Raw genomic sequence first — 13,620 nt, 5'->3', positions numbered from 1 at the left:
ACGTCCATACTTATTTTAACACTATCTAATAACACTATCAAAGCAGCACTGTTGGAAAACTGTCTTGAGTTAGACGAAGTGGACGAGAGGGAAATGTTGTTAACATGTTAAAAATAATTCTCATCTATTGTTCTTTAATCACTACTTAAAAAGAAAGACTTAATCAATAACCGCTAAACAAATAGATACATTTTAGCATTTGATTATGAAACAAACATAGAGATAGAACAATTAAAATAGACAAGGGATGTCTTTTTCCACTTGTTAAAAATTCGAAGCACTAAATAAATGGTTCTTTAACCATCTAATTTTTTACATAAGACTTCAAAAAATAGATTAATGCAAATAATTTGTACAAAAGAAAAAGAAACCATACAAACTAACTACCATCATAAAAGCTTGGCTATTTTGGAACCACCTTCCTGAGATTGAGAAATGCTTTCTCATATCTTACAAATCCCATGAACCAAAACTCAAAGTCATCATCGGTAACGATTTGAATGTACTTTTGTTCCGCGTTTTCCACATTCTCCCGCTCGTGACTTTCTTTAATCTTGTTCGTCGGGATCACCACCTACAAAACAATACAAACAAATTACACAATTTCTTACTTGTGTAAAAATTTCTAATTATTCAGTAACTGGTGTCACTCGAGTATCGGATACTATATGACGATAAAAAAAGGTTATCGAGCACTATTAATACACTTAAGTCGGTGCAAACTAATAGAGAAGCACACAAATATGGTCATTTTTATGTTTGTTAAAAACACTTAAGTCGCTTCGTATCAAAATATCTATAAACCCATGTGACTTCAAATCGGTGCAAACTTTATATTCTAGTACCATCATAACTTCCATTTAATGCAAACTTAATGCCATATGATACATGAAATAAGTCACATGTCACATGACTCTAACTCGTTAATAAAAGTTAGCCCGACACGCAAATATAAAGTAGTACAAAGTCACATGCCTCGTAACTAGGATAATTTGTTACACAAAATAGTCATTCTAGATAAATAACAACAATAATAAAAATGGTTACCTTGTATGGGTTTCTAATAAGATCACCGTTTGACGAACGCAATTTAATGGATCTTTCACTGCAGAAAGCAAGCTTTTGAGTGGAGATGAACAATATCCCGGCAATTGGACCTGCACTCGTTGATAAATAACACTGTGAAGCTTTTAACAATTTCTCTCCATCATTTGCCCCAAAAACTTCCTTGAATATGTTTTCTCTCCCGCCTTTTTGTATTATTTTCGCACCCAATGTCAGCTTCCCTTTCAAAGTTTCCGAGAATTTCGGCCCCATTTTAACTGCCAAATCACCAATTAAACGTTTTCTGTTAATCAATTTCACAATAGATCTCAAAATTAAACTAGCATCAACCTCAATTTGAGCTAAAATTCATAAAATTAGTTAGAATCTTGGTTTAAAAAAAACGCCCTAAGAGTTCATCGCTTTTGACTACCTAAGACGCAAACTTTCTAAAAAGCGCACTAAAAACAGCCCGAGGCGCAGGTGACTAGGTGAAGCACACATCTTTTGTACATCAATTTTTTATTTTAATTTTTTATGCATCAAAATGTTATACAAATGGTCTTTTGGGTTATACTACATATATGTTATTTATATACTAAATCATATATAAAGCTTATTTATAGCTAAGTAAATAAATTTTGCGGCGCAGCTTGTTGCCCGTTTGCCTGCCACTTTATTGTAATCGGTTTATGTTATTTCAGTAAATCAAAAACTTCAATCAAAAAATAAAAATAAAAAAGAAAAGTTTATATAAAAACTTTACGCGGTGAGCTTTGCTATTTATCATTTTGGGCAATGTCGCTTTCGTGCGTTTCTCGCTTTTTAAAACCAAGGCAAGATTTAAAGTGTTTCCAATACTCAACTGAAGCTCTATGATTTCAAAATCAAGTAGTGAGAAACTAGCCCTAAACCTCAACTTAAACACCAAAATCACAAAATTAAAAACAAAATTAAAGCGTTTGCAACACACAATCGAATTGAACCTTAAAAGTCAAAACCATTGTAATCTTACTCAAATCTCAAAATCAATTAGTGTAAAAAAAACCCTAAACCTCAGATTAAGCTTAAATTCATAAAATTAAACACAATTAAAGTGTTTCCAAAGCTCAATAATTGAAATCTCACGGTGATCTCGAACTCTGTAAGCGAAATTACTGGTTTTTCGTCCGTGATTCTTCAATTTCTTACCATTCACCTTCATGTTTTCATCTTCAAAACCTTCAGAAATCAAAACCCACAATTAATTATATTTTTATAAAGAGAAAACTGTTTAAATATGTGTTTGTGTGTGTGAGAGAGAGTACCGTGAGTGGAATCTAGAAACGGAGACGGAGTTGAGAGCAAACGTGCCTGCGGTGACGTGGCGGCGGAGCTCCGGTGGTGGTCGGCGGTGTAGTTGACGGAATTGTTGACGCCGTTCATGTTATTGTTATGTGTAACAAACAAATGTGTGGAAGAAAGTGAGAGAAAGAGAGAATAATATGGTTGGTTTGTTTGTTAAGTGGGTGGTCTTCTTCAATGCTGGTTTTGATATTAATTGTAAGGTAAACTTCCAGCAGGCTTCTATTTTCAATTTCAATTACTTGACTTGTACATAATTTCATAACAAGTAATATTTTTAATATTGTTTACTTCAAGGTAATACTAGTACTTTTATGTCAATGAGTGGGTAAATAGAATGGTAATAAAAAGATTTAAGGCGCGTTTTTTTTTTTCACAAAATTCATGAGAATTCGAATGAATTGGAATTAAAATTCAGATGATGTGTTTGTTTTGTTGAAATTGGAATCTTATTTCTATTTTGGTGTGTTTGTTCTCAAAGAATTGAAATTCAATTCTTTCAAATTCTTTTAAATAAAGGGATTCTAAAACCTTCCAAAATGTAGAGGAATTCAAGTAAATTCATTGTAATCTTTTCTCGAATTGTTTTTTTTTTACGAAAACAACGAATAAAACATTTTAGTTTTTTCACATTTTTTTGTTTTTTATTTATATTTTGAGTTAAGAATTTTTTTATTATTATTTTTGAAAATTTTTTTGAGAGGTTTTTTTTATCTTAATAGAAAACCCTTTATAAAAAACTCAAAAAAATAATTAAAAAAACATGACGAAAAATATAAATAAAAAACAAAAAATCTAAAAAAACAAAAATGTTTCCGCCGTTGTCCTCGTAAAAAAAACTGATTCCAATTTATTTGTGGTTTTATAATTCATATGTCAAATGAACACATCAATAATGGAATTAAATTTCAATTAATTTCAATTCCAATTCCTATTTGAATTTTCCGATTCCAAATCCAACTCATTCCGATTCCAAATCCTATGCAAATTCCAATTCTAATTCCATTCCATTCTATGAATACGCCCTAACCCTTAGGGCGTGTTCGTTTTTCAAATTTCGTGGGAATTCAAAGGAATTGAAACTAAAATCCCATGACATGGTGTGTTCGTTTCGTTGGAATTAGAATCTTAATTCCATTTTGGCGTGTTCGGTTCAAAGAATTGGAAATGAATTCAATTCCCTCAAATTCCTCTAAATAAAGGAATTCTAAATCCTTCCAAAATATAGAGGAATTTAAGAAAATTCATTGGAATCTTTTCTCGAGGGTTTTCTTCTTCTTTTTTTTTTAACAAGGGCTACAAATAAAACATTTTAGTTTTTTTTTTTACTTTTCTTGTTTTTAATTTATATTTTGAGTTATGAATTTTATATTATATATATATATATATATAAGACAAAAAAACTAAAATGTTTTCGCCGTTATCCTCGTTTTAAAAAAACAAAAACAAAACCGGGTTAGGGGCCAACCTATTTGATTGATTAATCTTATTATTTAAGATGGTTTTTGGTTTGTAAAAGGGATGTCTTACCTTTTCTGTTTTCATTTGAGATTCATATTTAGTTTTTATAAACCAAAACGAGGGTTTATAAACAGAGGTTTTTTGGCCGTCATGTAATGATTCGAAGAAAGTGTCGGGTTTATTCCCTGAAGAGATTAGCAGGCCTGCGATGGGAGTTAAACTCTTGGGGGGAGCGGTTAGTCGGGATGCAGGGTTTATTCGGTCTTTGGCAACTAAAAGAGCTTTGAGGGCGGTTGAACTTATGAAACGCCTACCGGACCTGAGGGACCCCCAAAGTGAGTTCCTTTTGTTACGCTCGTGCATAGGGGTTGCTAAGTTAGTGTTTGGGCTCCGGACCTGTCAACATGAACATGTCAAAGAGGCTGTGTCCATCTTTGATGTGGGCCTGCGGGGGGGCAATTGAAGATATTGTTGTGTGTGGAGGACCGCATTTTGGGGACCTCCAGTGGAGGTTGGCTTCCTTCCCTATGCGTTGCGGAGGCTTAGGAATTTTCTCGGCTGAGGATGTCTCCGTATATGCATTTGTGGCTTCTAGGTCTCAGTCATGGAAATTGCAGGACCACGTCCTGCAAAACGCTGGTGTTACGGGGGTAGATCCCGACTACTCTTTTGCACTTGGTAATATTGGAACAACTCTCCCGAACCTTGATATAGGCGGTTTTACTGATAAGGAGACCGCCCCCAAGAAACCTCAACAAACCTTGGCGAGTGCTCTTTATGGTAAACACGTACATGATTTGGAGGAGCGATTCGATATGACCCCGAGACAAAAGACAGTTTTAGCTTGTCTCAAGGGGGCTCATGCCCAGGATTTTTCGACTGTTGTGCCCATTAAAGGTCTTGGGCAATGGATGCCGGCAGTTGAATACAGATCCATCCTTGAATACCGGCTTATGATTCCTCTTTTCCCTCCAGATGAATTATGCCCCGTTTGTAAAAAAGCTTGTTTGGATAGATTCGGTGAGCATGCCCTCCACTGTAAGGAATTGCCGGGATTCAAGTATCGTCATGACTGGGTTAGAGATATGTTATGGATGTGCTTAGATGTGCCGGGATCTCAGCCAAGAAAGAGGCACTTGTTAACTTTTTGACTGATCCGCGTGAGGGAAGATCTACCATGCGTCCTGCGGATGTTCTTGTGTTTGGCTGGGCAGGGGGTAAACATGCGTGTGTTGACCTCACTAGGGTATCCCCGTTGGTGGGGCTGAGAGACAGTGGCTTCGTACCGGGACAGGCGGTTTTGAGAGCGGAGTCTAAGAAGGTTGCTAAGCATGAGACATCGTGTTTGGAGAATCAGCACGTGTTCATTCCATTTGCCTTCGACACTTTTGGATCCCTAGCTCCCGAGGCGGATCGCTTTTTGGAGCGGGTGCAGAAGGCGGTCCACAGTGACTCGCAGAGCCCGAGGAACCAAGGATTTATATTTAATAGAATAGGCTTTGCGATTCAAAAGGGGATAGCGGCGCAGCTTGTTGCTCGCTTACCCATTATCCAGATGTAGTTTGGTTTGTGTTATATATAAAATGATCAAACGAGGGTGGGGGGATTGATTTACTAGGGTTGTAAACGATCACAGTCAAGCTAGGCTTGCTTGATCAAGACTCAAACTTAGCTCTAACCGGATCGGGCTCTCGAATTCTAAATCGAGCTAAATAACATACCTCGGGCTTGATTAAAATTCAAGCTGGCTCAGCTCGATCCAACTTGATCAAACCAAAACCCTTACTCATAAGCTTTATATATTCAAAGGGCCATATATGCAAAACAATATATTCAATAGGCTAAATAGGTAACTTACTTTAGCCCAAAGCCCCGAACAAAATGGCCGAATATGAGAGTTATGATTTAATATACCAGTAATGATTAATTGATGATAATCCCTTTTCTATTTCATGTTTTCAAGAATCAATTTTTGAGAAGTGGAACCGAGTAGGCTTGAAATCGAGTCTCCCTTTCGTTAAACACACATATCCACAGGGTCACCACTCGAGAATTGTTGACCCTCTTTTATTTCCGAATAAACTTTTTTTTCAAGTTTAACATATGTAGTTTCAAATTTGATAATTGTACACTAAACCTAAATTTAGTTTTTCACACTAATCCCATCAAAGTTATTGATGTTGTAAAATTTATAAATTATAACAGCATCATATGTTAATTCCGTATTTGATACTTCAACATGTATCTATAATATGGATATTTTCAGTTACAAATTTAAAAAATTTATTAAAAATAAATTGATATAATCTTCTTCTTAGGCCATATGTAATGGCGTGTTATATGGGTGGATAAAGTCGCTACACCATCCCCGGGGCATTATGTGACGTTATAAGGGCATGAGCGTTTTACAATAAAACTCATATGTATCTTGAAGTGGTAATGATTGAAGGGACATCAATGAGCATTATTCATTAAACATGTTTTTTTATCAACAAAGGTGATGATAATGTGACAAAAAATGTCTTTTAAGAAGCATTAACTATTAATCATGGCTTTAGTGTATTATGATTTGGTGATGACACGCAAATAAGTTGTATACTCAATTTTTAGGTTTGAAAATATTTATAAAATAAAGCATACTATTACATAGTTTAATAAATTTTGACACCTAAATTAGTTTAATAAATTTAACAAATTTTTAATAACATTCCATTTGTATTATTAAAGTTGATGAACGACATCAAATCGGCATCCTTCATGTAGGTGAAGCAAAGAAGCAAAAAAACGTGCTTAGAGTGGGAAAAATGGAGCCGGTTCAACTTCGTGAATTTTCCAATTTAATTAGTTGTATGTTTTGATTTTGTTTCTTGTTTTTGTTTTTGTTTTTAGGCTATTTTTATCTTGTAAGTGGCCATTCTTTTGGTTTAAATAAAATTGACCTTTAAAAAAAACCCTAAATTAGTTTCCTGTTTAACATAAACTACTCCATTTTTTATTAGTATACCAATTTAATTAAATTAATTCTAAACAAAAAAGAAAAACCTCATTGATTATTACTTGTTTCCTTTTTAGCAAACTTTGGATGATGTTTAAGAATTAAGACAATGTTGCTTATAAAGAGTTGGATTGGAATCACATGATATATACTTTTAATTGTGGGAATTTAGATGGATTTTAGGTGGTGTAAAATTAGGGTTACGTTCTAAAAGAAAATTGAATATAATTAAAAAACAAAAATTATGTGCTAAATAACATTCATTTAACCAAATATAAGGGGTTGTTTGACAGCACGGTGTTAAGACATTATAGGAGGTTTCATCAGTCAAAAGGTGGCCTTAGTATCAGTGAATATGTTTCTAATATCTTCCATTAAGAGGCCCATTTTTAATGAACCCAAAAACATTTTATCTCTAACCGACTAAGAGGTAGTATCAAACAACCTCTAAGTTCTTATAAACAATTAAAGAGACATTTGACTGATAGTTAAAAAAAAAAGGCAGTTTAAATAAAAATAAAGCAATCTTCAATCTAAATATCATCACTACCAAAAGTTTTGATCTTATTAGTTTCTCAAGTCCTCTGAGTAAGCTCAACCTTTACATGATGAACATCGTTAATGAAACAGTCACTATCTTCCCCAATGAAACAAGTTTTCTGAACTGCAAACAAAAGTAGGCGCACCCTTTCACCTGTGAATGTACAAGCCTTTTTGAATTTGCTAACGAACATCTTAGCGGGTTTTAACCTTGTTGCAAACTCATAGTCAAATACAAAATCACCAGCCTCTTTTCTCGGCACAACCAAATAAAAGGAGAACCAATCGATGCAACATTCTGCGCACAAGAAAAGCAAGTGACCACCAAAGTTAATTCCTTCTGAAACTAAATATTTCGTTAGATCAAACGCCCTTCCACATAGTTCACGCTTTAGATCAAAGTACACCACACAATGTGGAAGTGGCTGTTTGAAATCAATCATCTTAATTGGTTGGAACCGGTAGACCCGTTCCACAAACCTTTGGTTAAGATTAGAGTTTTGTTACTCATATGTGGGACGTGAGATTTGAAAGAAATTGCTCCCGTCACTACTTTTTGGGGGTCACTCATATGTGGGACCTGGGATTTGAAAGAAAGTGCTTCCGTCACTACTTTTTGGGCAAATTCAGGGTCGAAGTCCCTGCAAGTGAGAAGGTGTGCAAGCTTTTTATGTGTCATGTAAGGGTAACGAATAAACTTTGCAAGGCGGGTAGCGATAATTTCAAGACGGTCTTTTGTTTTAGGGTACTGTTTCCGGGCCCAGTGGAGGACAAAACAATAAACGTGGTCTTCTGAGTCCACACGGAGTTCATCACTCGCTATAATCGCCTCCACACCAGCAAGTGGCAAGCTAAGAGTCTCATCTTGAAACCTGTCAATGTTAATAACATTTTAGATTATTGATGACAAAGAATTAAACATTCTGGATTTAGCTTTGAGGAAGCTTAATTACATGTATATGTCTTTGTATTCAACCGCATAAAACTGCTTGGCCGCCACATTCAGCGGCTGAACTGCCTCACTCATTAATATAGTGGAAGGAAGATTAAGATAAGCTAGTACCCATCTACGTGCCATTGGTAGATTTAATAACAAACGGCTGCAATGTCTCACCCATGAAACAACATCAAATTTGTCAGCAACCACTAGTACATCAAGCACATCACGAGCACTTGTAGCGGTTACGTTATTGCTATACATAAACTCCAATAGTTTCATGAAAGCGGCTTCCTCTATTCAAAAATATAAAACCATAAATTATACACAAATATAAATCAGGGAAAAAAATATTAATAACTACCTACATACCTGAGGCATTGATTTGCAAGGTCACACAGCGTTGTTTGGACTCTTTCATCCCGTTTGAGAACAACTACATGAAAAATCAATTAATCAATCAATCAATCATACCCAGTAAAGTCCCACCGACAGCAAAGCTATAAGTAGGGTCTGGGGAGGGTGGGATGTAGGCACACCGTACCTCTATCTAAAGGAATAAAGAGGTGGCTTCCAGAGAGACCCTCAGCTCTAAGTACATGTGTATGAAGCAAAATAAAGGAAATCAAAGTTTAACAGTTATATAAAAACTACTACTAATAATAATAATATTAATAATAAGATCACAGTTTAACAGCTATATAAAAACTAATAATAATTATAAAAATAATAATATATGTAAGAGAAATACCATTATGGTATGTGACCTAAATAAGTTAAGTCTAAGCCAATTCTCCCTAAAAATCCTTAACTTTAATTCTACTTCTCCACGAATTCCTATCCTTAACTACATGAAAAACAAAAGCAAAAATAATAAAATAAGAAAAACACAAATTCTATATATGAAAGTCATGAGAAATCACCTTATAGAAATACGGACTTCTCGCGGCTAAAATTGGAGAGCTAATATGTAACTGTTGAAAAAATAAAGTAAAAAGGTTCATTTCAAATCTTGCATTTGGTGCACAGGTTAGTAGTATTTCATTATGATTAGTTTGAAATGACAGTTGTCATAAACTTGTTTATATTTGTATTGTATATGTACATTGTTACGTTGTTGGAGGGGGCAAAGAGCTATTTTACATGAGGAAAGGGCTTTGCAATAAATAGGAGGGACTAAATGTGACAAGGACATAAAAGTTGAAGAATTGAAAGGCTGGAGTCTATTAAAGCGTATATGAGAAGATATTTTTGGGATTATTATGAAAAAGATTATATAACTTTCTTCTTGGGTGTTCATCTTCTTCGCTCTGTTAGGGTTCGATCTTGAATTTGCGTGCAACACTTTGTTGCAGGTGTAGTTTCTTATACATCATAGTTTAGATCTTGTAATTACTTTGCTAGATTTTCTGATTGTTTGTAGTTGTTTAACCAATTAGGACAATTAGGATTAAATTGATGTTGTAATTGGTTTGAACATAGTTGTATCTTTCATTGTTTGATTGAAATAAAGTGATCTGTGTTCATGTTTTTAACAGTAACGTTTCAACTCTTGCTTCTGTTCAACAATACATATTCAAATTTGAAAAAATCGTGAATTAATAAAGTATAACCAATAACTTAACTAATATAATGTCAAAATAAGAACAAATAACAGTAGGTGATCAACACCTGATTCTAACTGTGTGGACTCAGAAAAGATACATATGCGAAGAACACGATTTGAGAAATTGCTATCAGTGAAGGCAAAACCGAAGTCGCCGTGGTCGCAGAGAGAATCCATGGCCAGCGTTCTAGGATCGAAAAGTTTAAAATTCGATCTGTCACTCGCCGTATGAACGTACGTGGGAGATTTAAACCCCTAATGGTAATATATGTATATATATACGCACGATGCAAAATATTTGGATTTATACGCAAAATTATAGAAAAGAAATAAATAAATATGCATCCGAAGAAAACGGATAACAAATATCTTTTGCAATATTTAAAGAGGCCTTCCAAATTTTGTTTGGTTATAATAATAACTAGAATGTTCTTCACGCGCGTGGCGCGAGAAACTTAAAAGATTTTAACGACGTGATATTATAAAAAAAGGAAACACACAATACGGCGAACTCAAAAGTGCCGTTACTCAATATTTTAAAACAACATAGTTTAAACGTTATAAATGATTAAATAACTAAAATGTATAAAACATAATAACAAAAGGTTGTGTGTTAAAAAAATAAAAAACGTTGCACAAATACAACAAATATTAAAGCATAAATTATAAAATCATTAAATCTTAATGGGACTCAATACGGGAAGGCTTTCTCCCAGGAATGTATTCTTGATTTTTTAATGAATCCTAAATATTACCATCCTCCATTACATAATGGAGAAGTATGTGTATAAGAAACAATATATTGATAAAAAAATTTCCAAAATCAAAAGAGCGATTGGGTTGAAAAAAGTAAAGGATTTCTAATCATCTTGTTATCCTATAATGAAAACAAAGGAAAAAGATAGTATAGAGAATCTGTTGAGAAGTTTATCTATATCCGAGGTATCTATTCGGTTTGTACTATAATACCTTGTTTTGACTGTATCGCACTATGTATCATTTATAACCCACAAAATCCTCTACTCTTAATAATTTTTTTTTAAATGGATAAATTCCAAAGCTATTTAGGGCTAGATAGATCTCACTACTTCTTATATCCACTTATCTTTCAGAAGTATATTTATGTATTTACTCATGATCATGGTTTAAATGGATCGATTTTGTTGAAAAATGCAGGTTATGACAATAAATCCAGTTTACTAATTGTGAAACGTTTAATCATTCGAATGTATCAACAGAATCATTTTATTCTTTATGTTAATGATTCTAAACAGACTCCATTTTTGGGGCACAACAAGAGTTTTTATTCGCAAGTAATGTCAGAGGTTTCTTCAACCATTATGGAAATTCCATTGTCTCTGCGATTAATATCTTCCCTAGAAAGGAAAGGGGTAGTGAAATCCGATAATTTATGATCAATTCATTCAATATTTTCTTTTTTAGAGGACAACTTTTCACATTTAAATTATGTATTAGATATACTAATACCTTACACAGCTCATCTGGAAATTTGGTTCAGGCTCTTCGCTATTGGATAAAAGATGCTTCCTCTTTGCATTTATTAAGATTCTTTCTCCATGAGTGTCATAATTGGAATAGTATTATTACTTCAAATTCAAAGAAAGCCGGTTCTTCTTTTTCAAAAAGAAATCACAGACTATTCTTCTTCCTATATACTTCTTATGTATGTGAATATGAATCTAGCTTCCTCTTTCTCCGTAACCAATCTTCTCACTTACGATCAACATCTTCTGGGGCCCATATTGAACGAATATATTTCTATGGAAAAATAGAGCATCTTGCAGAAGTCTTTGCCAGGGCTTTTCAAGCTAATTTATGATTGTTCAAAGATTCTTTCATGCATTATGTTAGGTATCAAGGAAAATCAATTCTTGCTTCAAAAGGGACGTTTCTTTTGATGACTAAATGGAAATATTACTTTTTCAATTTCTGGAAATCTTATTTTTACCTGTGGTCTCAACCAGGAATTACTAACCGGGTTCAACTTAATCACTGACAAAAATGTTTGGATCTATTTTGAAGCAGAAACATTAGCGAGCGATGTTTGATCAACTTAGCTTCGCAACACTTGGGTCAACCGACAACGCTTGGATGTTATCAACGCCCGACACCGACAACACTTGAGTTTATAACAACGTCCGGGTTTTGTCAATCGAATAAACGTTGTTTTGTATATTTTATTTGTTTAAAAATCAAATTGACAAGTATTAAAATTTTAGGTTTTAACGATTGGGTTTTACCAAGGTTGTTTATACTGTAACGAACGTAATCGATACTAACCGAATTCACGCGGACTTGCTGTCGTAATTCTTGGTTTTACCCCCTTGGGTTTTACCAATGTATGGAATTCAACACTCGGCTTTTACTAATGCTCTGGTTTTACCAACTAAATAAATGTCTTGTATATATATATATATATATATTTTCATATATTAGTCTTTTTATATGTCAAAGAGGAACTACCAATAACGGGTGAACTAGCAACTGCAGGAGAAACCTTTTTTAACCTCAACCGACCGGATGCTGTTTTTTTAGTTCCGGTATCATGACGAAAACCGATTGAATTTGCTTAGACTCACCGTTTTAACACCCCGGATCGATAACGGACGGGTTTTACCAATGGTCAAGTTTTAGCGACCGACGCCACCTCATTAAGTCATCTTAATTTTTATAACTTTTTTTTTGTTTTATTTCGGTACAATAGTGCACGTAACCAAAACCGAACGAATTCACGTAGACTTACCGCCTTAGCGCTTGAGTTTTACCGACCTTCTCTGACGCGGTGTGTCGGATAAAACATGAGTTGTAAAACAAATGCGAAATACTCGCCAAGATGTCGCAAACGGGCTTCAACATTAATTACATGAAGGAAGCCCTAGCTTTCGCGTGAAGCGTGGGAGTTTTATGTATGGAACGATGTGGGTGCGTGGAAACTGAAGATGCGTGGGAGTTTTATGTATGGAACAAAATTTATACGAACCACCACAATTCAAGTGGTATGGTGACGGCTCTCATGTATGTTGATGGTGTATATTAATAATGGAAGTAAAATACAAGACACAAAAGACAACCTCGACAAACGTTTTAGCATCAAAGACTCTGAAGACCTCAAATTCTTTCTTGGTATTGAAGTTGCTCGAACCTTGTAAAATCTTATAGTTGTTATGGTTTAGGTCTTTGAGTTACAGAAGACGTTTTAATCATTTTACATGAACTTAAATTGACCTAATTTTGTAACTAAACTTTTATATATAACTTGGTTTATTCATGAATAGTAATTTAAAAAAAATTGTAACATGGTTTTATTTATAAAATAATATTGAAAATTTTGATATATTATAAAAAAAGAAACACTTTTATTTAATAAAATATTGGCTTAGTTTGAATTGTGATTGTGAGCAAAATATTGGATTGGGTTGGGTTTTATGGGTTTGAGAGAGACATTAACTTTTCAATAAATGGCTGGGTTGGATTAGACCTCGATAGTGGATATTATAGGTGTAGATAACAAGTTTGAGACCGGTTATTAATTTTTTTTTATTTTTATTTTTTTAATACAATTGTCTGGAAAATAGCACTTGCTGCGGTACAACAGACAACGAGTGCTCCTGTCCTTTATCTCCTGTGAAGGTATTGTTTTATTTTGTTTATTAATTATTATTCATTATTAAT

At 34.0% G+C, this 13,620-nt stretch overlaps 1 protein-coding gene and 1 pseudogene across 1 annotated transcript; both read right to left on the bottom strand.

Annotated features, from left to right (window-relative positions):
* Positions 1-223: 223 nt before the first annotated feature.
* On the bottom strand, positions 224-2,522 carry LOC143611649 (GEM-like protein 7). Its single transcript, XM_077085824.1, has 4 exons — positions 2,352-2,522; positions 2,173-2,265; positions 1,048-1,322; positions 224-574 (listed from the first exon to the last, which is right to left on the bottom strand). Exons 1-4 carry the CDS (start codon positions 2,467-2,469, stop codon positions 404-406), a joined length of 657 nt encoding a protein of 218 aa, XP_076941939.1. The 5' UTR covers positions 2,470-2,522; the 3' UTR covers positions 224-403.
* A 4,897-nt stretch (positions 2,523-7,419) lies between these two features.
* Positions 7,420-9,289, bottom strand: LOC143611644 (BTB/POZ domain-containing protein POB1-like; annotated as a pseudogene).
* Between the last annotated feature and the right edge of the window lie 4,331 nt (positions 9,290-13,620).

Source organism: Bidens hawaiensis, unplaced genomic scaffold (assembly GCF_021521415.1).
Source record: "Bidens hawaiensis isolate Kalapana, Puna unplaced genomic scaffold, B.hawaiensis_p1.1 tig00031818_1, whole genome shotgun sequence".
Lineage (NCBI taxonomy): Eukaryota > Viridiplantae > Streptophyta > Magnoliopsida > Asterales > Asteraceae > Bidens > Bidens hawaiensis.
Note: the sequence above shows the minus strand (reverse complement) of the source record. Positions and strands in the feature narration are given on the sequence as shown.